Here is a 26,041-nt window from a genome sequence, read left to right on the forward strand (position 1 = left end):
AATACATGTACATCCTGTTCCTCAGGATTCCCTCCAACAACTTGCCCATCACCAACATCAGGCTCACTGGTCTATAGTTCCCTGGCTCGACAGTCTGCGACTTCCATATCCGTGCTTATATTTTCCATCGTGAATCCCACCCACCATCTGAGGATCCCTTCTCCTGCCTCCAACATACCCCATCCACTTGGGCACCCCAGCCTGGTCCGTTACCCACCTTAACCTCTTTATCTCTAACTGCCGCCGTGACATTGACCGCCTTTCCTGGCCACACCCCTCCCCCACTCCAACCTGTCACCCTCGCAAAGCACAACCCTCCACTGCCTCTGCTCCAACCCCAACTTCACAATTAAACCAGCGGACAAAGGGGACGCAGTGGTAGCTTGGCGCACTGACTTCTGTACCTCTGAAGTCAGGCACCAACTCACGGACACCTGCTCCTACTGACTCCTTGACCAAGAACTCACCTGCCACCATCAAACCAACATCTTCCAGACCTCTACACTGCCTAGTTCTACCTCTTACCCAAAATCTACAAACTTGACTGCCCCAGTTGACCTATCCAACATATCCGCATGCTCCAGTGAACTTATCTCCTCATATCTCAACATCGTTCTATCCCCATTGGTGCAGGGACTCCTACATATGTTCACGACATCACCCATACCCTCTACCTGTGCCATGACTTTTGTTTCCCCAGACTCCAACATCTCATCTTCAACATGGACATGCAGTCTCTGTACGTGTCCATCAATCATGGCAAAAGCCTCAGTTTCTTCCTCTCCTGCTGACACATTCATTCAATTAGCAGAATGGTCCTCACCCTCAACAACTTCTCCATTGAATCTCCCACTTCCTTCAGACCAAAATGGTAGCCATGACACCCACATGGGCCCCAGCTATACCTGCTTCTCTGTAGGATATGTGGGACAGTCCATCTTCCGCAGTTACACCAGCGCCATTCCCCACCTTTTCCTCCACTACATCAAAGACTGTCTCTGCATCACCTCATGCTCCGAAGGGTTGAACAGTTCACCAACTTCACTGACATTTTCCACCCTGCCCTTAAGTTCACCTGGATCATCTCAGCCAAGTCCCTCCCCTTGCTGGACCTCTCCATTTTCAGCAACCGACTCAATGAGGACATCTATTTTAGACCTACCAACTCCCACAGCTACTTGGACCACACCACCTCACACATCCCCCTCCTGTAAAAACGCAATCCCTCTGCCTCCACCGTATCTGCTCCCAGGAGGATCAATTCCACTCCAGGACATCCTAGACGGCCTCCTATTTCAAGGCCCACAATTTCCCCTCCCACATGATCATCAATGCCCTCCAATGCAGCTCCTCCATTTTCTGCACCTCCACCCTTGAACTCCACCTCTCCAATCGCAACAGGGACAGAACTCCCTGGTCCTCACCTTCCACCCCGCGCCCCCCACCCCCACCCATCTCCAGATACAGCACATTATCCTCTTATAATCAGATCCACCACTAGAAATAAATTTCCCTCCCCATCATTTTCTGTGTTCCATTGAGACCATTCTGCCCATGACTCCCTCATTAGATCTATACCACTCATACCCAGCACCTTCACTTGCCGCTGCAGAAGGTGTAGACATGCACTCAACCTCCCCATTCACTTCTGTCCTATGCAAAGGATCTTTTCACATCCGGCAGTGATTTTTTTGCACATCTATACACCTCATCTACTGCGTCTACCAGTCTCGATCTGGTCTCCTCTACATTGGGAAGACAGGACGCTAAATCGCAGAATGTTTCAGAGCACCAAACAACCCCACTGCCCTGTGGCCGACCACTTCAACTCCTCCTCCCACTCCGCCAAGGATACCTAAGTCCTGGCCTCCTCCACCGTCAAATCCAAGCCATCCGACTACTGTTGGAAGAACGCTTCATCATCCACCTTGGGACCTTTCGATCACACAGCATTAACATCAATTTCACCAGTTTCCTTATCTCCTCTGCTCCCACCTCATCCCAGATCCAACCCTCCAACTCGGCACTACCCTCTTGAACTGTCCTACTTGTCCATCTTCCTTCCCACCTGCCTGTTCCACCCTCTCCTCTGGCCTATCACTATTTCACTCCACCTGAATCTACCTATAGCCTTCCCAGCTTCCTTCCCCCGCAACCCCACTCTTGTATTCATCTCACAGCTCCATGAAGGGCTTATGTCTGAAATGTCAATTCTCCTTGGATGCTGCCTGACCTGCTGTGCTTTTCCAGCGCCACACTTCTCCATTCTGATCTCCAGCATTTGCAGTCCTCACTTTCTCCACAGTATTCAACGACACAAAATATTCGTTTAGTATCTCAATCAACTCCTGCAGTTCCATATATGGACTACCTTGCTGATCTTCAAGAGGCCCTATTCTCTCCCTCGTTACTCTTTTGTTCTTAATGTAATTGTAGAATCCCTTGGGATTCTCCTTAACCCTATTTGCCAAAGATAGCTCATACTCTCCTTTTACCCTGCTGATTCCCGTTTGGAGCATACTCCTACTGTCCTTATAATCCTTTATACTCCTTTAGGGATTCCCCTGATCCCAGCTATATATACCTGACATATGCCTCTTTCTTTCTCTTGACCAGAGCCTTAACTTCTCTTGTCATTGAGCATTCCCTACACATCCCTTTACCAATGAATAGCCTCGCTCAATCAAAGTTCTTGCCTAATACCAAAGTTGGCCTTATTCCAATTTAGAACTTTAACTTTTAGATCATTATTAGCTAATGAAATATTTTACTTATTAGAAATATAGTACTCACTACAGGACCGAGATAGACAGCCAAATTAAACCAGCCTTTCTACATCTGTATTTGCAATACAGTAAAATTAAAGCACAGACTCCCAAAAGGTCAATTCATTGGGTCCTAGTCAGACTTTTGAATCACCTATGTGAATAATTTGACTTTGTTAATAATTTATTTCCAGACACTAGCTTTGTATCTTAAACAAAAGACTTAATATATTAAATCACAATAACTTTGGCAGAAAGAAAATGAAACAACAATGTTAAGCTGATTAACATCTATGCTTTCAACCCAAAACATTTATTTTCAGCCCCATTCACACAAAAGACAGACACAGTTCAGGAATCAACAAAAGAAAATAAAACTAGTCAGATTATGTAAATGGTTTTCACAATGTATTTTACAGGCATAACTTTGGATTCCTTGGTTACTTTACTGAAACATTGCTCAGGGTCACCTCAGTTCACCCAGGCAAGGGCATACTTCTAACTCAGCTATCTACTCTTTGGGCTCTGGGAAACTGGCGTAGCAGAATAGGCAAGGAGCATTCAAATTTTCATGCTATCTCAGCAGCAGCCAAGAATCATCGCCCAGAAAATACAGTTCAAAAACAAACTTTGATTCTGCTTCTGCCTTGGTAAGCTCTTCCAAAGGCTTCAATTACCATTCAACATCTGCCATATGCTTGAATATAGGGATTCTTCCAGATTTGGTGTTGGAGGTGCCTTTGTTGAGGATTGATCGCTCACCCTCAGTGAGGGGGAGGTCTGGGGGGATGGTGAAAACTCAGCAGGGCTGGGAACTAGGACCTGGTATAGGTGTGGAGTTGGGAGTGGGGGGGCGGAGCCTGTAACAGGAGTGGGAGTGATGGTGGGGGGAATGGGGGTGGAGTCATTAGCAGGAGTGATGTTCCCATCAGGGTTCTGGGGGGGGACATGAATGGTGACAGTGGGAGCCGTGGAGTGCGTGTCGGCGGTGTGCAGGTGAGTGCCGTTGTGGGGGCAGAAGTGGTGCTTTTCCAGCACCACTCTAATCTTGATTCTTCCAGATTTGTCAAAACCAATTCCCAGGTACTGACCTCACTAATGGCAGAAGTTGGCTATCAATTTAAACCCAATGCTCTTCCCAACATCCCTGTGTTGGTTGGAACTCCTTCAATCAGGAATCAGCCTGGAAGGAGTCTCCAGACCTGGCCTCACTTGTTTAGTCTGTTCCATGTACTATAAGCTGTACCAAAGTTCAAAAGTAATTTTCAGCTCACAATTCAAAGTGGATAAAAGAATAAAAGCAAAATAATGAAAAATCAGTGAGGATTCTCACACGTGGCAAGGCATGATCTAATAGGCAATGATGATCAGACAGGTTACAATTATTTGAAACAGCAATATGTAAGGAGAAAGATTTGATTGATTAATTATTTAGTTGAGTTCAAATTATCAGGTTACATATTCAGGTGTTGCAGTGAAAGCAGATACAAACACTAAAAATACGGTACCAAACACATTTCATTACCTCATATCTCTGCTGATGCCTAACTGGTGTCCATAATTTCTTCCTAATGCTTCGAGTACCTTTTGACATGCTTTTCGGGAGCAATTATCAACTAAATAACACATTTTAATGCCTATTTTTCCAAAATATCTCAGCATATTCCTCATCAGTGACATACTACAACTATTGAAGCAAGCATTATTTATGGTGCTGTAATAATTTCACTAACTCGACTAATTTTATTGGGATTTACAGTTATTCACATTGCCTTCACAAATAGGATTTCACTGCTCAATTGTCATTAGATTGATGCAAATTAGATTTCACGCAGCAGGAGTTCACAGCTTCTCTCAGAAATACTATTACTGCCATCCACTATCCAGAAAACAAACAACCAAATTGATGAGTTGAATACATAACTAGATAAATGTCCAGATTCTTGGCCATGGGTGCCAGTTCTGAGCAGTGAGCATTTCAGAAGTTGCAGTGTACAAATATTAAAATTTAGGATTTTACAGAAATTTATGGAATATAAAACAATGAGGGTATGCTAAACCTATACTAATCATTTGTTAGGTCACTAAATCTGTAGCCTCCAACATCTACAACAAGGGAAAAAGATGGAATATCACCACCTGTAAAGCTCCATTCCAAGACACTCACCATACTGACTTTGAAAGCTGTGAAATATATTGTAATTTTTTAATCATTATTGGGTTAAAATCTTGGAATTACCTACCTGACAACAACTATGTCACATGGGTTAAAGTCATTCAGAAAACAAAATGGCTCATTGCCATGTTTGCAAGGAAATGAGAATTGGGCAAAAAATGCTGGTTTTGCCAGAGATAGCTGCTTCTCTTGAAATAGTAATATGCTCACTGTGGAAACTGAGCAAGCCTCCTTAGATAGTACCTTCCAAACTCATAAGAACTTTCATCTCGAAGGGCAAGGGGAGTAAACACGTGGGATCATCACCAGCAGCAAATCACCTCACACACATCCTAAGATGGAACTATGTCACTGGTCCTTCAATGTCACTGGGTCAAAATCTTAGAATGCCTGCCTAACAGCAATGTGAGTGCCACTACACCCCAAGGCCTGCAGTCATTCAAGAAGCTAATTAAGGTGAGCAATAAATATTGGCCTTGCATATCCCATGAACAAATTAAAAAAAAAGGAATTCTGAAGTATGACAGAGTCAGAAGTGAGGAACCTCAAGTGATATAAATGAAAGTGGAGACGAGTGGGTCTGAATAGCTTGCTTGTGTGATTTATACCTTATGGAATCCTATTTAGAACTAGATTTTATTATCACCTGTACTCAAGTACAGGGATACATGACTACAGTGAAAGGTGTACAAAGTCACCATTTTAGTGCAAAGGTGCCTAGGAACAAAATCTTAGAAATATGTTAGAAAAAATAAAGAAACAAACTTAAAAATTCAGCCCTTCTAAAGCAGGGAGAAAGAGAAAAAAAAAGCAGGCAGAGCAGACGGGTACACGCTGCGCTTCACCTCAAAGCCAGGAGTATTAGTTTGTAAAACAAGGTAGCAATTGGGAAACAACAGCACTTAAATATTTCTGTGTATAAATCCAATTTTAATTAAAGACAAAATCATAGGTCTAAAGCATAAGAATGTTTTGAGGCTACCCAAGTAGTGGAAGAAAAAATGAAACTCACACAAATTAAAGGGAAGTATTTGAATAACTAAGTTTAGGACTTCTGGAAAAAAAAACGATATAGGAAAATTTTATGGTAAAACCCCATTCTTTTTAATTGCAATGTACTGTGGACTGTTCTCTTAGTGAATACATTGCATTGCCAACAGGAAAGTAAACATGACTGTACTTCATTCAAGCTGCAAATGTGTTGCTGGTCAAAGCACAGCAGGTTAGGCAGCATCTCAGGAATAGAGAATTCGACGTTTCGAGCATAAGCCCTTCATCAGGAATAGTTCAAAGTAATATGGTAGGGGAGTTAGCTCAGTTGGTTGCATGGGTAGTTTGAAACCCAGTAAAGCCAAACCAATTCCCATACCAGCTAAGTACAGAGGAAGGACTTGTCAGCTCCCTCTGACAAAGCTATGTTGAGTATTCTTGATCAAACATTACCCCTCTCGAATTAAAATAGAGATTAATTTTCTGTTTCACCATTTTCTCCAATAGCTTCCCTACTGCTGACATGATATTCAATGGACTACAGTTCCTTCTTCCAGCACTAACATCCTTTTTGTAAAGTGAAATCACATTTGCTGCCCTCCAGTCCTTTGGTATTTCCCTTGTGTTCAGTGATGATTTAAACATTTGGATCTAGCCTCTGTCACTTTTTCCCAATGTTCCCACAACAGTCTGGGAAACAATGCATCCAGAACTGGAATTCATCCAATTTTAAATCTGCCAAACCACATATATCTTCTCATTTGTTATATCATGTCTGCTCAACAACTTCATAGTCTAGTTTCTTTGGTACTGGCTCAGGATAAGGGAGTTGTACCTCTGAGACAGAGATGAGGAGGACTTTTCTTCCCAAAGGGTAGTGAATCTGTGGGTTTTTTTTAACCATAGAGGGCTGTCATGGCTGGGTCATTAAACACATTCAAGGCTGAGATAAACAGGTTTTTCATCAGTAAGGAAACTAAGGCAGGAGGATTATCAGATCAGGTATGAGCTCACCGAATGGTGGAGCGGACTTGATGGACAGGACTGATTAGGGATAGTCAACATGGCTTTATGCGGGAGAAATCATGTCTCACAAACTTGATTGAGTTTTTTGAAGAAGTAACAAAGAGGATTGATAAGGGCAGAGCAGCAGATGTGATCTATATGGACTTCAGTAAGACATTCAACAAGGTTCCCATGGGAGATTGATTAGCAAGGTTAGATCTCACAGAATACAGGGAGAACTAGCCATGTGGATACAGAACTGGCTCAAAGGTAGAAGGCAGAGGATGGTGGTGGAGGGATGTTTTTCAGACTGGAGGATGGTGACCAGTGGAGTGCCACAAGGATAGGTGCTGGGTCCTCTACTTTTTGTCATTTACATAAATGAGTTAGATGCAAACATAAGAGGTACAGTTAGTAAGTTTGCAGATGACCCCAAAATTGGAGGTGTACTGGACAGTGAAGAGGGTTACCTCAGATTACAACAGGATCATGACCAGATGGGCTGAGAAGTGGCAGATGGAGTTTAATTCAGATAAATGCGAGGTGCTACATTTTGGGAAAGCAAATCCTAGCAGGACCTATACACTTCATGGTAAGGTCCTAGACAGTGTTGCTGAACAAAGAGACCTTGGAGTGCAGGTTCATAGCTCCTTGAAAGTGGAGTCACAGGGAAATAGGATAGTGAAGAAGGCATTTGGTATGCTTTCCTTTATTGGTCAGAGTATTGAGTACAGGAGTTGGGAGGTCATGTTGCCACTGTACAGGACATTGGTTAGGCCATTGCTGGAATATTTCATGCAATTCTGGTCTCCTTCCTATCGGAAAGATATTGTGAAACTTGGAAGGGTTCAGAAAAGATTTACAAGGATGTTGCCAGGGTTGGAGGACTTGAGCTTTAGGGAGAGGCTGAACAGGCTGGGGTTATTTTCCCTGGAGCGTCGGAGGCGGAGGAGTGACTTTGTAGAGGTTTACAAAATTATGAGGGACATGGATAGGATAAATAGGCAAAGTCTTGTGGGCGGCACGGTGGCACAGTGATTAGCACTGCTGCCTCACAGCGCCAGAGACCCAGGTTCAAATCCCGACTCAGGCGACTGACTGTGTGGAGTTTGCACATTCTCCCAGTGTCTGCGTGGGTTTCTTCTGGGTGCTCCGGTTTCCTCCCACAGTCCAAAGATGTGCAGGTCAGGTGAATTGGCCATGCTAAATTGCCCCTAGAGTTAGATATGGGGTAAATGTAGGGGTTTGGGTGGGTTGCGCTTCGGCGGGTCGGTGTGGACTTGTTGGGCCGAAGGGCCTGTTTCCACACTGTAAGTAATCTAAGTAATCTAATCTAATCTAATCTTTTCCCTGGGGTCGGGGAGTCCAGAACGAGAGGACATAGGTTTAGGGTGAGAGGGGAAAGATATAAAAGAGACCTAACGGGCAACTTTTTCACGCAGAGGGTGGTACGTGTATGGAATGAGCTGCCAGAGGAAGTGGTGGAGGCTGGTACAATTGCTACATGAGGCATTTGGGTGGGTATATGAATAGGAAGGGTTTGGAGACTCTTGGGAAAAAAAAAGTGTAAACTGCAACTGCCTTTACCTTCCTAAAGTACGAGACATGCCTTCCCAACCTGCACAGAATCACAGAAGTATTACAATCCAGAATGAGGCCATTCAACTCATTATGCCTACACAGGCTCATTAAATGAATATCAGTACCTAGTGTCAATCACCTGCTTTCTTCCCATTGTACATTACTTTTCTTCAAATAACTATCCAATGCTCTCCTGAATGTTTCAATTGAGCCTGTCTTCACCACATGTCCAGGCATCGCATTCCATGTCGTAACTACTCACTGAATGAAATGCTTTCTTCGTAAGCTTATTACCTTTGTCTGTTTCTACTGTTTATTAACTCTTTGGTACTTTAGTAGTAGATAATAAAACTACACCCTCTTTCACTCAAGAAAACATTGGAATTGGATTTCTTTCATTTTTAACCTGGCTAGCTGGGCTTAATTGAAGGGTGATAGCTGCATGCTAAAAATGAAAAACAAAAACAACATAGCAGCCAATGAAGAGAGGGTTTAAACAAAATGGAGCTGCGACTCAGCTCAACTGATCATAGCAACATCAATAAAAACAAGAAAAGGGCAAATAAATTACTTGGTTTTATACTGAGATACAGCAAACAAAGTTAAGAAAGTAATGTTGCACTTCCTAATATAATGAAGCTGTGGTTTTAAGTGGTGCATTTTGTCCTGGTTTCTTTTCAGAGAGAGATTGAACAAGACATGACGAGCAGTCTGTGCAAACAGCTTGCGAGGTCTTGAGATTTTTTTTTACAAGTGGAACAATAAACGCAGCCTGGATGGGTAAGGCCAGCTCTCACAGACCAGGATTTCTAGGATTTTTAGTTTTCAGTTTTAGATTCAGCAGTTGTTCTTGGGATCTTAGCAGGTTTGGAAGGCAGTGAATCTCTTCCAGCTGCTATATTCTCTCTGAGCTTTCTCTCCGAATTGTTTTTTGATGTTCTTTCCTCCTGGATTAGAGAACTGCACGTAAAGCATGAATTTGACTTTTTGCCAAATGGGATGTTACTATATTGGAACAGTTATTTCTTAGAAGTAAAATAATCTATTATTCTTTTAAGTTTTCCAATAGAGTTTGATGGGACATTGTAGAGGGAGCTTTACTCTGTATCAAAACCAGTGATGTCCCTGTGCTGGGAGTGTTTGTTGGGCGACAGTGTAGATTGAGCTTTACTCTGTATCTAACCCTGTGCTGTTCAAGTTCCTCTTTCTTTTGGTGCATTTTAACAATAGCATTTGAATAAATTGTGTTTTGCTTAACGTCAGGTTGTTTGACCAATCGAATTGCATCTGGAACACAGCACCTCATGTTTACCTTTAAAATAAGAAATGCTTAAGGTCTGGGCTACCTTCTTAATATATTTTCAGGGTGTCTGGTCTGGTCCATAAAACTAACCCTTCTTTCACTTCTCTTCCCAATAATATTGTGGGTGTACCTACATGAAATAAAGTGCACTGGTTCAAGAAGGCGGCTTATCAACACATCTGGGACAAATAGGGATGGACAACAAATTCTGACCTAGGCTCAGATACCCACACTTTGTAAACCAAACAAAAAAGACTTGTAGACATTTGTAACAGATCAGAGTAGAAAGTGTTATGCACAGTTTGGAATTCCCTATTAAGGAAGATTCTAAAATAAACAGAAAATACAGTACAGGCTACTACCAGAGATGTGAAGTACAGTTTTCAAGAAAATGTGAAGTAAGAACACTTGCCCTGAAGCTCAAAAATTAAAGAGAATTATTATAAGGGAAATACTAAGAGAGCATCTAAACCAGAGCACGACAGCATTAAGTAGGTAAAAGTTTAAGATAACTGCAGGAAGATTGAATGAAGGTTAGAAAAAGAATTGCACACAACATAAATGCAACATCATGAAGAGATTTTCTTTAACACAAATAATGTTGAAGCATTAAAAATTGCACCTCAAATGGGGAAAGTAGTAATGAGAATAGGAAAAGAGCAGAGAATTCTATACATAAGATGTATAATTAATTTTGGTGGATCCATTGAGAAATCAATGCTGGCAAGGACATCAAAATACCTCTTGCTCATCTAAGACATATTTAATGTCCACTTGAACAAGCTTCAGTATAACGTCCCATATGCTGCAAGTTCATTTCAAAGTATTAGCCTAAACTACTTACTCTAGTCTTTCATTGGAGCTGGAGTAACAACTTGCTGACTCAGAGGTGAGATTCCACCAACTGAGCTGATGGCAGACACAGATTAATCAGTATTCAGCTAAACGCATGGATACTTTTCACTAGTTAGTTGCAGAGACTGAATTGGATGAGTCAGGGATGCATATTTTTAAAGGTGTTATTTATCCATATGGTGGAAGCGAGAAACATTTGCAGAAATTTCCTGAAAGCAAATGCAGAACAACAACAATGGCCCAAAATAATGTACAAGGGAAAAATAAAACCAAGAATGTTTTAGGCTCCATAAAATGTAATAACAATATCAGACTATAAATCAATTAAATTGATCTCTTCTACACTTTAGATTACACTTCTCATGGGGCAATTGCAAAGGCTGACTCAGATCAATTAAATTGAAATCATAATGCAGGTTGACTAGTGCAGCTTTACTTCATTGACCTGCATCAAAACATTTTAACAAATGCACAATTTATCTCAAATTCCTGTAGTACCTATCCAGGAAACACGATGCATGATACAGTTAACGTTTTTCTATTCTAGTATGAGCATATAAGAGATTTAGAATTACTTTAAGAGATTACTTGTATTTACACAGAATAGTACACATAGTAAATTATAGTCCACTTTAAAAGTTAACTTTTTGAGTAGATATTTCAATAAAGTGCTTCAATCACTGTTTAAGTGAATATATTTTCTTTAATTATGTTGATGATACAACATAACAATAAACTTGCAAATAGTGGCATAAACATAACAAACAGTGCAACACTATACCAAAAAAAGTGACTTAGCAAAAATTGGATTAAAAGAGCATATGTGGTGTATAAGTATACAAACAGTGTATAAGTAAACTGTTTGTATACTTATACACCACATCACTTCCAAGAGCCATTATTTTTAACCTTAGAATTTGGAGAAAATTTTATAATACTTTTCAGATGTGAAATCATGTTACATCAATTGGACAAAATTATGTAAACATGAAATACTCGAACTGATAAATATTTGACCAATGGGAAATATTTTCTTTCTTTCCTCTGTAAGTTGACATTTTGTTTCACAATAAAGCATTTTCAATGTAAATAAATGTAACTGTTCCTGGCATACACAGATAAGTACATTGACTGCATTGTATTGAGCCCAACTGATGTTAATATTGTACAAATCAGATCCCGGGCTGAAATCTGGCTTGATAGAACTTATTGCTATTTATTTTGGCTTTAACAAAGTGGTCCTTACCTGAAACACAAGCACTCAATGCTGCAGATTTGGTTTTAACAAAAAAGTTTAATGCACAAAAGAAATGAAGATAAAATAGAATAAACCAAACTATTTATATATAACACAAGTATAAATATTTTGAAATACGTGATGAAATACAGTCCCAATAATTCTAACAATACTCTTTTGCAGTACTAACACTAGAGAGAAAAGTCCTTTCACTATAAAAGAGTTTCACTGAACAGATGCATGAATTCCTAGTCCTGAGAATTTGATAGTCTTTTCTTGGAGCCTTTGTACAACTGAATGTAGACTTTCACAGCTTCAAATAATCCCTTCTGGGTTTTAACTAAACATTCTAGAACACCATTAGACAAAGGATCAGAAGTAAGACAATTAGCCCATCGAGTATGCTCCACCATTCAATGTGATCATGAAATCTGATAACTTTCAACGCTACCTTTTGGTCTGGACCTTAAAGCTAAACTACATGCGCTGAACTAGCTCATTTCACAACACTTCTCAGGAGGAATTGTTTACACATACAGTTTCAGCTAAGACCTCTGCAAAGTTTGCCAGCCTGAAACCCAAAAGGCTTTTTTTTCAAGCTGTGGGCATTTCCTGGAAGTGAAAAAAATTTCTGACCTTCTAAACAACGCTAAATGCACAACTGCTTACTTTGTTTGCACATAAAAATTTTACTAATGAAAACAAAACCCCATTACGCATCACAAACTCTCTCTCGCACATTTTTTAAAAACCATGGCTACGGCAGTGCAAGTGCAAGTTAATCGTTAAATCTTAAATCAAAACCACATAAAACCAGCTCAAATCCAAACTAAAGTAACTGATATTCAAATATACACAAATTACATTGCTTGCATCACAATTGTAAAAATCTTCAATCACAATACTCAGTTTACACTGATGATACCTCATGCTATGCAAATGATAATTCATGGTAGTTAGAAGATTTAATAACGTAGACCCTTCTCTACTTAAAAGCTGAATACAATCATACATTATCAAGTTAAAATATTTCTGATATGTTTAAAGTTGCATTCTAAAACTGATTATTTCTCAAAGTCAAAATTAATTATATATACATTGCACAAACTGTAAGCATGAGAGTACAATGCATATAGTAATATAAATAACCTTTTTACATAGTAAAATCAACTTCACATAAATTTGAGTGGTATTTTGGAATATTGGATTTTATAGAACAACACTACCACAGATGTTAAAAAAGGCCATTCATAGTCTATAAACATAGTTAAAATTAACATAAAAAACATACGCGATTTATTAGTTTCCACTCAGATTACATTAAATTCTGGCAAGGTAGCTACTTCAACCAATAGACAGGATAAGCCTTCATTAGATTTCATGAAGACTGCAACTTGTAAATTAATATCACAACATAGGAGAAAATGTTATTAGAATCTACCAAATCAGGATACCCTGCAAAAATAATAAAAATTGTCGAAATGCTGGGACTATCAGACTTTTGTTCTAGTTTTAAAAATAATGAAATATACTGCAAGTTTTAAGAAGTCACAAATGAAATTACAATTGCGAAGTTTTTTTCTATAAATTGCATTATCAGTTTACACAAAACTCTATTTAACTTTTTCCAGGTGACTAGTGACACATGCGAACTGGCATACCAACAGACGATTATGCAGATAGACTTAACAAACAGATCTATGATAAGTGAAAGCACAGTGTCATACTTGATTTCTCCAGTTTTTAACATAAATCTACAACGCAATTTTCCTTTATATCTTCCCCTCTCCAGTCTGTCATCACAGTACCATCCTTGACTAAATCAGTCTTGTCTGTTCTCATCCAGCCACCAAATTTCATGTAACAGCTTCCTTCCCAATGCCCAAAGTCACTTCACGAATGACCATTGTTCCATCTATATTCATCTTCAAATCCTCATTTACACACGGGTGTTCATTAGCAAGATCTCAACTACAATGCCTTTGGAATTGCTCCTACATTGCATTCTATATATTCCATAAACAAGCATATTCAAGTCTCAATGTATATCAACATTTAGAAATTGCACAGCTGTTACAAAACATTTTGCTTTTCTACTCGAATAGGGAGAATAAACTCACTACTTTGAACCTAACTGATGGCAATACTCAATGTCAAATCCAGAATGAGACCTGACTGGATAGATCATAAGTTATATTTTGCTTTTCGTTCACTATGGAGGTCTGTGACTAAACATATTCACAAGATGAGGGACATGGATCAGATAAATATGTAAAATCTTTTCCCTGGGGTTGGGGAATCCAGAACTGCAGGGCATAGATTTAGGGTGAGAGGGGAAAGATATAAAAGAGACCTACGGGGCAACTTTTTCACACAGAGGGTGGTACGTGTATGGAATGAGCTGCCACAAGAAGTGGTGGAGACTGGTACAATTGCAACATTTAAGAGGCAGTTAGATGGATACATGAATAGGGAGGGTTTGGAGGGATATGGGCCGGGTGCTGGCAGGTGGGGCGAGGTTGGGTTGGGAAAACTGGTCGACATGGACGAGTTGGATCGAAGTGTCTGTTTCCATGCTGTACATCTCTATGACTCTATGAGGTCAATGTACTTTTAACAAAATATAAAAGCTTGAACACAAACAAAAAAAGCAAACAAACTATGTTTACAGTACACAAGAAATATTTAACAGTTTTATTACAAAAATCTGAAAGACAGATTTAACCTTTTTACCTAAAACCTCAGCAAAGGGCCCCTGTTCAGCTATCACAGTTTTAGTAGGCTTGTCAGCAAATATATGTGTGGATTTGATGCTATTTTCTTTAGTTATTATCTCCTCCCAAGACCTTTAGTCAAGTTGCTAACTCAGCTCACTTGCTACCAGCAATCGTTCCTTAAACCCATGTCTTAAGGAACCTTGAAAAATGGCTTTGCTCCCTGATAACTCGACACCGTTACTGGCATTTTCTCCCATGCACCTCAGGAATTATTTTCCCAGCCCTGACTTGTTGGACTGTTTATAACTGCCCCCCTATTGTTAAATCTCTTCCCTTTGAGCGTACCAGATTCTGTCTCAATGAGCTACCTTCTGGGCACCAATCCCTTCGGGTTGCAAACAAAGTCAGCAAACACATTAGCAGGTAAATGCTCAGAGGGCAGTGATGCTGGTAGGTAATTTCTCTTTAAGTATGTCCAAACAAGTTTCTTGTACTCTGGAAAATTCACTTCTTGCAAAGTTCACGGTCTTCCAAGGTCGACTGAATGCAACGAGACTGCACAGTGGCATAATCTTTTGATGGTCTGTTGGCTAATCATTCTCAAGTTGCTGATGCATTTTTCATTTCAAGTTGTATAAATGTGCATTGATAATGTCCATTTAGGAATATTCCTTTGGCTGCATCAGTCAATGAGACTTACTAAAATCCCTTTAATTATGTTTTGTGACAAGCCATGCTTGCCCAATTCTCTGAACACTGTCCTCCAACCATTGTCTCAAATAACTAAGATAATGTGCCACTGGAATTTTGTGAGTCACTCATGAAATCTTGTCACCACTGTCAGATAGAACAATCATGAAACTGTCTAGTGCTCACTTTTAGCTGGTCGTTGAGGTGGCCTCTGTTTGCTCATAACCACTTTGACATTTAAATAAAAATACTCAGATTTGATAGCTAAATAGGCTATTTGATACAGTTCTCTCAACTTAGGATTTACCTGTTGCCTTTCTGTTAAAGATGATGGGCTAAACAGGTCAGCCTCATTCTTTTTTTATTTTATTTTCAAAACTAGTGTCAAATAAGTGAATTTACATGTCACCCTCCCCTTTTGCATAGACTCTTCCTGTTTTATTCTATGGGCTTTGAATCAAATCATAACACAATCCAAGAGGCTTCTCCTGTAGTAACTAAATTTCCTATACTTTTATTAAATGTGGGAATACCCTTATTGAGGCTAAAATTTTTGATCCAGCCAGGTCACACCCCAAGATAAAATCAATTCCTTCAAAAGGGGTTTGTGGTATTACTCCAACTACAACTCTCCACTTACAAAGTCACAATAAGTCAATGCTATACAATAGTACCAATTTGTAACATCTACATATGCCTCTAATTAATATATTTACAGTTCCTCTTCCAGAGGGCTCATGAATCATCACTCAAGATCAGTGACTAGTTTGCACCCATGTCTCAATACATTTATTGATTTGCCTACTTGATTAGAAGGATTAGAAACTATCTCCTAATTTTGAAATAAAATATTCAGAACCTCCAGTGGTCTGATTTTCTTTAACAAAAATCAAAAATAAGCTCCTTGATTGTCCCAAGCCATCTCCCCTTCCGAGCAGTCTCTGACAGTATTTCAGAGTGAAAGGGGAATTTTCCGAGACAATATTTATTCCTCAACTACAAACAAATTTTCTAATTATAACTGTATTGTATTTTTGGATCATTGCTATGCAGTAAGCAACTGCTGCATTTCTTCCATAACAGAATAATTATACTTCCAAAGCATTTCATTGTATTCAAAATTAAAGTATATCAAAACTTCCTCAGGTCATGAAAGGGATGATATAAACATGTGTCTTTCAATAACCTCATTCAGCCTGGCTTGTTTCACATTACCACACTCTCAGTCTTTGCCCGAGGTCCCCAGCATCACAGGTACCGGTCTGTCAACTCGATTCACTCCGTGTGATACCAAGAAACGGTTGCAGGCACTGAACAACGTAAAAGTTACAAGCCCTGACAACATTCCAGCAACAGTACTGAGGACTCGTGCTCCAGAACTTGACACACCTTTAGCTGTTCCCATACAGCCACATCTACCCAGCAATATGGAAAATTACTCAATTGTGTCCGAAAAAGAAAAAGCAGAACAATTCCAAACGGGCCAATTACCACCTCATTTGTAACTCCTGGTTATCAATAAAGTGATAGAATGTGTCAGCAACAGTATTATTAAGAAGCACGTGCTTCACAAAACAAAGCCGTTCACGGATGCCCAGATTGGATTCCACCAGGGGCAGTTTGGACCTCATTGGTTCAAACCTGGATAAAAGAGCTGAATTTCAGAGGTGGGGTGAGGTGAGAGTGACTGGTCTTGACATGAAGGCCACATGTGACATGATGCAGCCTTAGCAAAACTGCAATCAATGGGAATAGGAGAAAACTCTTCATTGACTAGAGTCAGACCTGGCACATAGATGATGATTGTGGTTGTCAGAGATCAGTCATCTCAGCTCCAGGACATCTCAGCAGGAGTTCCTCAGGGTAGTGTCCTAGGGCCAAACATCTTCGGCTTCTTCGTTAATGATTATCTTTCCAAAGTGAAAATGTTCACCCACAATTGCACAATGTTCTGCACCATTTGCAACTCCTCAGACACTGGAACAGTTCATGTCTAAATTCAACAAGACCTGGACAATATCCAAGCTTGGTTTGAAAAGTAGTATGCAATATTTATGCCATACAAATGCTAGGCAATGACCATCTTTAATAAGAAACAACCTAACCACCGCTGTTTAACATTCAATAGCATAGCATCACTGAATCCCCAACTATCAACATCCTGGGGAAGTTATCATTGACCTGAAACTAAATTCAACTGATGCTATAAATACAGTGGCTACAGCAGCAGTTCAGAGATTAGGAATACTACAGCAAGCAATTCATTGCCTGACTCCCCAAAGCCTGCCTACCATCTACGAGACACAAATGACAAGCATAATGAAATACTCCTCACTTCTGAATGAGTGCAGCTCCAACAAAACTCAAGAAGTTTGGCACAATCCAGGACAAAGACCTTTTTGACTGTCACCACATTCATAAACGTCCACACTCTCCACCACTGATGCTTAGTAGCAGCAGTGGGTAACATCTACAAGATGCAATGCAGAAATTCATCAAAGAATCTTATGCGACACCTTCAAATCCCATAAGTGACATCTAGAAAATAAATGGCAGCAAATATATGGGAACATCACTACCAGTAAGGTCCCCTGCAAGTCATTCAAATTCTGACTTGGAAGCATTTTGCCATCCCGTCACTACCACTGGGTCAAAAGCCTGGAAATCCCGCCTTAAATACATCGAGAGTCGACCCACAGCACATGGCATGCAGTAGTTCATGAAGGCAGCCCACCACCACCTTCTCAAGGACAACTGGGGCTGGGCAATAAATGCTGACCTGAACAATAACACCTATGTCCCATAAATGAATTAGAAAACAAACACATCTGACCCCTGGACCACGGTCCCTGAATCTGACTTATCCTTGTTAATGTCTTGTCTATTCACTTTTTCAAAACAAATTTCACTCCATTGCTGTTGTCCGAGTGCTGAAATGCTAAATGCTTTGAATATTATTATAGCTTCATATTATGTTACATAATACAGTTAATAATGTATATGTCTCTACAGACCTAAATCGTCATAATGCTTTGCAGAAATAATCTGTCATAATAGCACAATATAAAACAAAAAAGCATTTAAACTATTTTGCATTCTTCCAATACTTTTCAGTAATGCTAATATTTGTTTAAAAGTTCTTTTAACGTAAAACAACTACCATATCCAAGAATAAAATTTATCCAAATAAGTTTGACCTTACTTTTATTTTAGATTCCAGCCTTATTCAACTCCAAGAAACATACATCACTGTGGCATCGGAACACATTTGAAGGATTTTCAACAATGAACAAATTCATAACAAAAACTTTTTCAACTGAAAATCAAGTTCATGGGTCATGAATGGAAGGTCTTAATGTGTGGAAATATTAACATACATAAAGGCACAGCACTCTTTAGCACCGTGTGTAGCATTAAGATGTGCTACAATAGCTGTTCTATTTCTCAGCACATTTATTGCTGAGAAGTTATTGTGTCATAAATAAGGAAAAAGGCATCACTCAACATCAAAGTTTCTCCAGTATAAAATAACTGGTCCAGTCGGAGTTGATCTGACAGATGTTGGCAACAGCTCATTGTTACACATAAATAATTGTCAGTGGAGGTAAAGGTTTTTATACCTTCAGGTTAACTGCAAAAAATATTTGCAGTCTAGCAATTGCCTGTAAATTTAGTACTTCAGCATCATATGAGATCAAAGCCCTGTCCTAAAACATACAATTTGTCTCATTGAACTATCAAAATAAAAACAGAATCATAAAACATCATTGGAAGAATATAATTATTCACCTTTCTTGCAGCATGGATGTCAAAGAATGGTTTGTTTCGAACACTGAACGGTTCCCTTGTTTTGTCAATCTGCCCACTCTTCATTTTTTCGTGTCGTGGCTGAATTATCTCCTTCTCAATACAGCTCAATCGAACATTAAAATCACAGTCGCCAACTGGCTTCCCCTACAACGAAAGCAATTGTGTTTTTAAATGTCAAAAAGATAACATATTTGTTTATAAAAAGAAAAACAGATTTTCTTTTTACTTTGCCCACTACTTGTAGCTTCACTATGAATTGGAGTGCCAAAACAAAGCAGACTATCCAACCCTTAAAAGTTGCTTTTCTCATTCAATTGGTCACAGCTCATCTGCACTGCGACCTTTTCCTAACTACCTTTGTTCCATAACCATGATGCATTTACCTAAAAAGAATACTGACTTCGGGCTTCAAATTTAAATTCAGCTGGTGAAGGCTTGAAAATAAAGATCAGAGTGTAGAGGCATGAAGTTAGGTGCTTGAGGCTCATAAAGGTGGTACAGGTAAAATAGAAGAGGCGAAATAGGTTAGGTATGAAGTTGAGTGTTCCTGCACAGTGGGAACAATAGCAGCAACCAATTGAGTCTGTTGGCATCAGAGGTGCCATCAGTAAATGAATAAGCAAACAGAAACTGGTAGAATACTGAATGGACAGCTGGGAGATGAAATTAATTATTCTCATTGGATGGTTCTAAAGTGGTAAGAGAAAAGAAGGAAAACAAAATAGAAATTACTGGAAAAGCTCAGTAAGTCTAGCAGCATCTTTGGAGAGAAATCAGAGTTAATGTTTCGGGTTCAGCAGCCCTTTCTCTTCATAGATGCTGCCAGAACTGCTGAGCTTTTCCAGCAACTTCTGTTTTTGTTTTTAATTTACAGCATCTGCAGTTCTTGTGGATTTTCAAAGAAAAGAAGGGTTCTTGACATGCTTCATTACAAGTGCCAACCCATGTACAAACTATATCATTATTTACAAGTTAGTATTGGAAAGGAGCACATCTAATGGATCTGGGAAATGGCGTTGCATACATGCAAACATCAGCACCAGGGTTTCCTCCGGGTGCTCTGGTTTCCTCCCACAGTCCAAAGATGTGCGGGTCAGGTGAATTGGCTAAGCTAAATTGCCCGTAGTGTTAGGTAAGGGGTAAATGTGGGGGTATGGGTGGGTTGCGCTTCGGCGGGTCGGTGTGGACTTGTTGGGCCGAAGGGCCTGCTTCCACACTAAGTCTAATCTAATCAAAAAAAACAATGGGCCAATGGCCTCCTCCCCTGTCTGTATTCTTTTCCCATTCTATAAAACTCTTAATGAACCTAATCAATGAAAGAGATTTGGAAATAGAAATAGAAATAGAAAATTATGGGAAAGTTCAATAGGTCTGGCCACATTAACCTTCTAGGTTTGTAACCTTTCATCAATATTTTGACTTAGTAATGTTGGTACCGAACTGACTTCAAGATGATGTGTTATTTAAGAAGCGCCTGATACCCCGTCCTTCATACAATCTCTCAGCTTGGTAAAAGTCTGTCTCTATGGTTTGGTTTTGATGTGTTAAGCCCATTGTACAGATAAGTTCTAACCATTAAAGGGTTAACACATTTATGGAGTGAAATTTTGTCTGTAGTTAGAGGGTGAAGGTCTGCAACTCATCAGATTACTGCCCATTACAAGAAAAATACACAGACTTGATTACTGCCAATACCAGTTATATATGACCTATCAGTGAGTTACTGAGTCACCATTGGTTAGGAGGGAAATCCAAGTGTCTGAAGTATTATAATTAGTCCAATTACAATAAGGTATTACAAAAGAAAAATACTGAAGATGCTGGAAATCTGAAAGTGAAAATAGAAAATACTACAAACACCCAACAGGTCAGTCATTATCTGTGGAAAGAAATAAAGTTAATGTAAAAGATCACTGACCTTCCTTCATGTGTGAGATGCAATACAAATGCAAGCTTTTATTGATAAACATTGTGAAAAGAAGTTTTTAAAATGTTCAATGTCAAGAAATGCTGCTTTGCATCTTCCTTATAGTGTAGACTGTAAACAAACAGATACGTCAGAAAAATCAGCAACTCTGATTCAAGCCTGAGGAAGTCTAATATTTTAGTTCGGATGATCCTGGTTTCCGCTTAATTAAGTAGTTGCATTCACACAACAGAGCTCAAGCTTCTTCTTGTTACAGGATACAAAATCAGAAACAGATGTTAATCCCCAGGGCCACAATTGCATTTGGAGCTATTGATTAAGTTTGAGGATGTTGCCAACTAAGCATGAAACCAAGGTTCTGCTCAATCCAAATTCCAATGTTCCCTCAGGGAAGGTAAATAAATGTGCTGATTTTTCATAATGGGTAACCTTTTTTTAAAATCTACACGTGTGAGTCAAATAGACAGGGGGGAAGCGCAATGCATTGATTAAAGTTCTACATTTGGCAGGAAACAAAGAACCAGACTGAACATTTAAATTATTCACGTGAGTCATAATGCTGCAATTCTGACTCAGAAATGACTTCCTGCTTTAAATTTTGGCACGATGCTGTATGTTTTCCTGGATTCAATGAAGACTTTAGTTTTACTGTCCTAATCATACAGCACTGTAATCCAGGAGCTACAACAATGAAATCAACTATCTACAGTAGAGAAACTTTCAAACAAGGCTAGTTTTGTAGCAAACAGATTTATTTTAGAAGAACCAGAACACTAATAAAATTATTTATACAAAAAATCAAAGCCTACCACTATTACTAGCTGAACTTGACTTATAGATGAGTATTGGGCTCTAAGCTTAAAAAAAATTCTCTTCCACTGCATAGTTAATGTCTATCCTTCCAGCTCAACAGGTAGCCAAAGATGCAACCTGTAAAGCTCAAGTTCCATTCCAGGAACATGAACAAAAAAAAACTAGGCTGAGACCACAGCACAAAATTCAAGGAACTCTGCACCATCAGAGATAGAATCTTTCTTTTTGAATTGAATTGAATTTATTGTCACGTGTACCGAGGTACAGTGAAAAGCTTTGTCTTGCAAGCAATACAGGCAGATCACATAATTAAATAACATAATAAGTAGATAATAGGCAAACAATGGCAAAACAAAAACACAGGACAGACAAATGCTAAGAGTTTGACAGTCCATTCATTACTCTAATAACAATAGGGTTGATACTGTTTCAAAACTGGCTGGTACATATGTTCAGGCTTCTGTACCTTCTCCCCGATGGTAGAGGTTGTAGAAAAACATTGCCTGGGTGGGATGGATTTTTGAGAATGCTGGTGGCCTTTCCATGACAGTGGGCCTGGTAGATGGATTCTATAGATGGGAGTTTGGCCTTTGAGATTGGGCCAAGTTCACCACTCTCTGTAACCGTCTCCGATCTTGAATGGGACAGTTGCCATACAGGTAGTGATACATTCAGACAGAATGCTCTCGATGGCGCACCTATAAAAGTTGGCAAGGGTATTCACCGTCATGCAAAATTTCCTCAGCTGGCTAAGGAAGAGGAGACATTGTTGGGCCTTTGTAACCAATGCATCCACATGAAGAGTCCAAGAAAGCTTGTGGTGGACAACCATTCCCAGGAGCTTGACACTCTCCACTCGTTCGACATTTGTACTGTTAGTGTTGGGGAGGCAACCAGTAACATCCCGCCAAAAGTCAATATTGATTTTCTTGGTTTTGCCAGCATTGAGAGCTTGTTCTCAGTGCACCATTTTTTCAGGTCTTCCGCCTCCTGTCTGTACTGTGTTTCGTCACCATCAGAGATTCGACCGACTGTGGTGGTGTCATCAGTGAACTTGCAAATGGCATTAGTCTGGAATTTGGTGACGCAGTCATGGGTATACAATGAGTACAATAGGGGGCTGAGTACGTACCCTGGGGGGCTCCAGTGTTGAGTGTTAGTGAAGATGAACTATTGTCCCCAATCTTCATTGACTGTGACCTGTGCAACTGAGGATCATGTTGCAGAGAGTGGGGCTTAGTCCGAGATCACTTAGTCTGGGACAATTTATTAAAGTTTCCCTACCAAGGAACATTGTAAATTTAACACTATTTGAAGGGGAGCAAAGGAAAGTTCCCCACTATTTATTTTTAGCCAACTTTCACTAAGGAGATTTACAGATTGTAATATAGTGAGGCATCTCCAAAACACAATCAGTGCTGGCAATTCTAAACTCTGTTGATCCTGGCTCAACTCAAACCCAAACAATACAAAGGATCTTGGCGATCTGAACTAAAAACAGAAAGTGCCAGAGAAACTCAATAGGGCTGGCAGATCTTTGGAGATTGAAACAAAGTTACTGTTTCAAGTTCAAGATGATTCTCCTTTAGAACAATTAAAACTGTGCCAAAGTAATCATATTCGACTCAAAACATTATTTTTATTTCTATCTTAAAAGGTGCTGTCAGGGCTATTGGGTTTCTCCAGTATTGCTTTATTTTATGATGACACCCAATTCCATCTCACCACCACCTCTCCCAAGCATTTCCTGCATCTTGGACATAAACTGGAGGCTCATTTTACAATTTGAATCTACAGACGAAATGAAAAAATTAGAAAGGGTAAACTGATAACTTGAAATCAATTTTTAAAAGTAAAAACTACAGAGTTTAAGTCTGCAGTATTACAATATAGAAATTTCTGCATTTGATGCCAGTGTACTCCTAGCAGAAGTAAGGAAAATTATGTGAGGATTTGAAAATTCTGTCCTTGAAAATTGAATGATTAAAAGTTCATATCAGATATTAGAATTTCAAGATAAAGAACAGATAAGAAAAAAGCGAAGAGAAAAAAAAATACAGGAAAGGGAAGAAAAAGAAATGATAAAGGCAAGAAAGAACATGGAGGGAAGAGAGAATTTGAATATAAACGGCAAGGAAAGTAATTGAATAATGAGAGTTCGAGCTGAGGATCAGAAAAGGAATGGCCCTCAGCATGCTCCTGCCCCACTGAATTCATCTCTACCTACCTCGACATTGTCCTATCCTCCCTAGTCCAGGAACTCCCCACATACGTTCGAGACACCACCCACGCCCTCCACCTCCTCCAAGACTTCCGTTGCCCCGGCCCACGACGCCTCATCTTCACCATGGATATCCAATCCCTCTACACCTCCATCCGCCATGACCAGGGCTTCCAAGCCCTCAGTGTTTTCCTCTCCAGATGTCCCCAACAGTACCCTTCCACTGACACTCTCATTCGTTTGGCCGAACTGGTCCTCACCCTTAACAATTTCTCCTTTGAATCCTCCCACTTCCTCCAGACCAAAGGGGTAGCCATGGGGACAGGTATGGGCCTCAGCTATGCCTGTCTCTTTGTTGGCTACGTAGAACAGTTGATCTTCCGTAATTACACCGGCACCACTCCCCACCTCTTCCTCCGCTACATTGATGACTGCATTGGCGCCACCTCGTGCTCCCACGAGGAGGTTGAGCAATTCATCAACTTCACCAACACATTCCACCCTGACCTTAAATTTACCTGGACCATCTCTGACACCTCCCTCCCCTTCCTGGACCTCTCCATCTCCATTATGATGACCGACTTGACACTGACATTTTTTACAAACCCACTGACTCCCACAGCTACCTGGATTACACCTCTTCCCACCCTATCTCTTGCAAAAATGCCATCCTGTATTCCTAATTCCTCTGCCTCCGCCGTATCTGCTCCCAGGAGGACCAGTTCCACCATAGAACACACCAGATGGCCTCCTTCTTTAGAGACCGCAATTTCCCTTCCCACGTGGTTAAAGATGCCCTCCAACGCATCTCGTCCACATCCCGCATCTCCGCCCTCAGACCACACCCCTCCAACCATAACAAGGACAGAACACCCCTGGTGCTCACCTTTCACCCTACCAACCTTCGCATAAACTAAATCATCTGCCAACATTTCTGCCACCTTCAAAAAGACCCCACCACCAGGGATATATTTCCCTCCCCACCCCTTTCCGCCTTCCGCAAAGACCGTTCCCTCCGTGACTACCTGGTCAGGTGCACGCCCCCCTAGGACCCACCCTCCCATCCTGGCACTTTCCCCTGCCACCGCAGGAACTGTAAAACCTGTGCCCATACCTCCTCCCTCACCTCTATCCAAGGTCCTAAAGGAGCCTTCCACATCCATCAAAGTTTTACCAGCACATCCACTAATATCATTTATTGTATCCGTTGCTCCCGATGCGGTCTCCTCTACATTGGGGAGACTGGGAGCCTCCTAGCAGAGCGCTTTAGGGAACATCTCCGGGACACCCGCACCAATCAACCACACCGCCCCGTGGCCCAACATTTCAACTCCCCCTCCCACTCTGCCGAGGACATGGAGGTCCTGGGCCTCCTTCACTGTCGCTCTCTCACCACCAGATGCCTGGAGGAAGAACGCCTCATCTTCCGCCTTGGAACACTTCAACCCCTTGGCATCAATGTGGACTTCAACAGCTTCCTCATTTCCCCTTCCCCCACCTCATCCTAGTTTCAAACTTCCAGTTCAGCACTCTCCCCATGACTTGTCCAACCTGTCTATCTTCTTTTCCACTTATCCACTCCACCTTCTCCTCCCTGACCTATCACCTTCATCTCCTCCCCCACTCACCCATTGTACTCTATGCTACTCTTTCCCCACCCCAACCTCCTCTAGCTTATCTCTCCATGCTTCCAGCTCACTGCCTTTATTCCTGATGAAGGGCTTTTGCCCAAAACGTCAATTTTGCTGCTCGTTGGATGCTGCCTGAACTGCTGTGCTCTTCCAGCACCACTGATCCAGAATCTGGTTTCCAGCATCTGCAGTCATTGTTTTTATCATGAATACACCACTAGCTCTCAGGTTTTAAGGACTTTTTTTTCTTTTCCTGTGTGATTAAATGATAATGGATCTAATCTCATTCATCCCGTGTCTGTGTGGGTTTCATTCGGGTG

General features: G+C 40.5%; 1 protein-coding gene across 2 annotated transcripts in view; it reads right to left on the minus strand.

Annotated features, from left to right (window-relative positions):
* rngtt (RNA guanylyltransferase and 5'-phosphatase) overlaps nucleotides 1-26,041 on the minus strand; it is a 420,807-nt gene that overhangs the window by 238,656 nt on the left and 156,110 nt on the right. For both annotated transcript variants that reach the window (XM_060856948.1, XM_060856941.1), the window contains exon 11: nucleotides 19,109-19,273. In XM_060856948.1, the coding sequence (XP_060712931.1) occupies nucleotides 19,109-19,273 (165 nt within the window). The remainder of the gene's footprint in view (nucleotides 1-19,108; nucleotides 19,274-26,041) is intronic.

The sequence above is a fragment of the Hemiscyllium ocellatum genome, chromosome 3 (genome assembly GCF_020745735.1).
Source record: "Hemiscyllium ocellatum isolate sHemOce1 chromosome 3, sHemOce1.pat.X.cur, whole genome shotgun sequence".
In the NCBI taxonomy this organism is placed as follows: Eukaryota; Metazoa; Chordata; class Chondrichthyes; order Orectolobiformes; family Hemiscylliidae; genus Hemiscyllium; species Hemiscyllium ocellatum.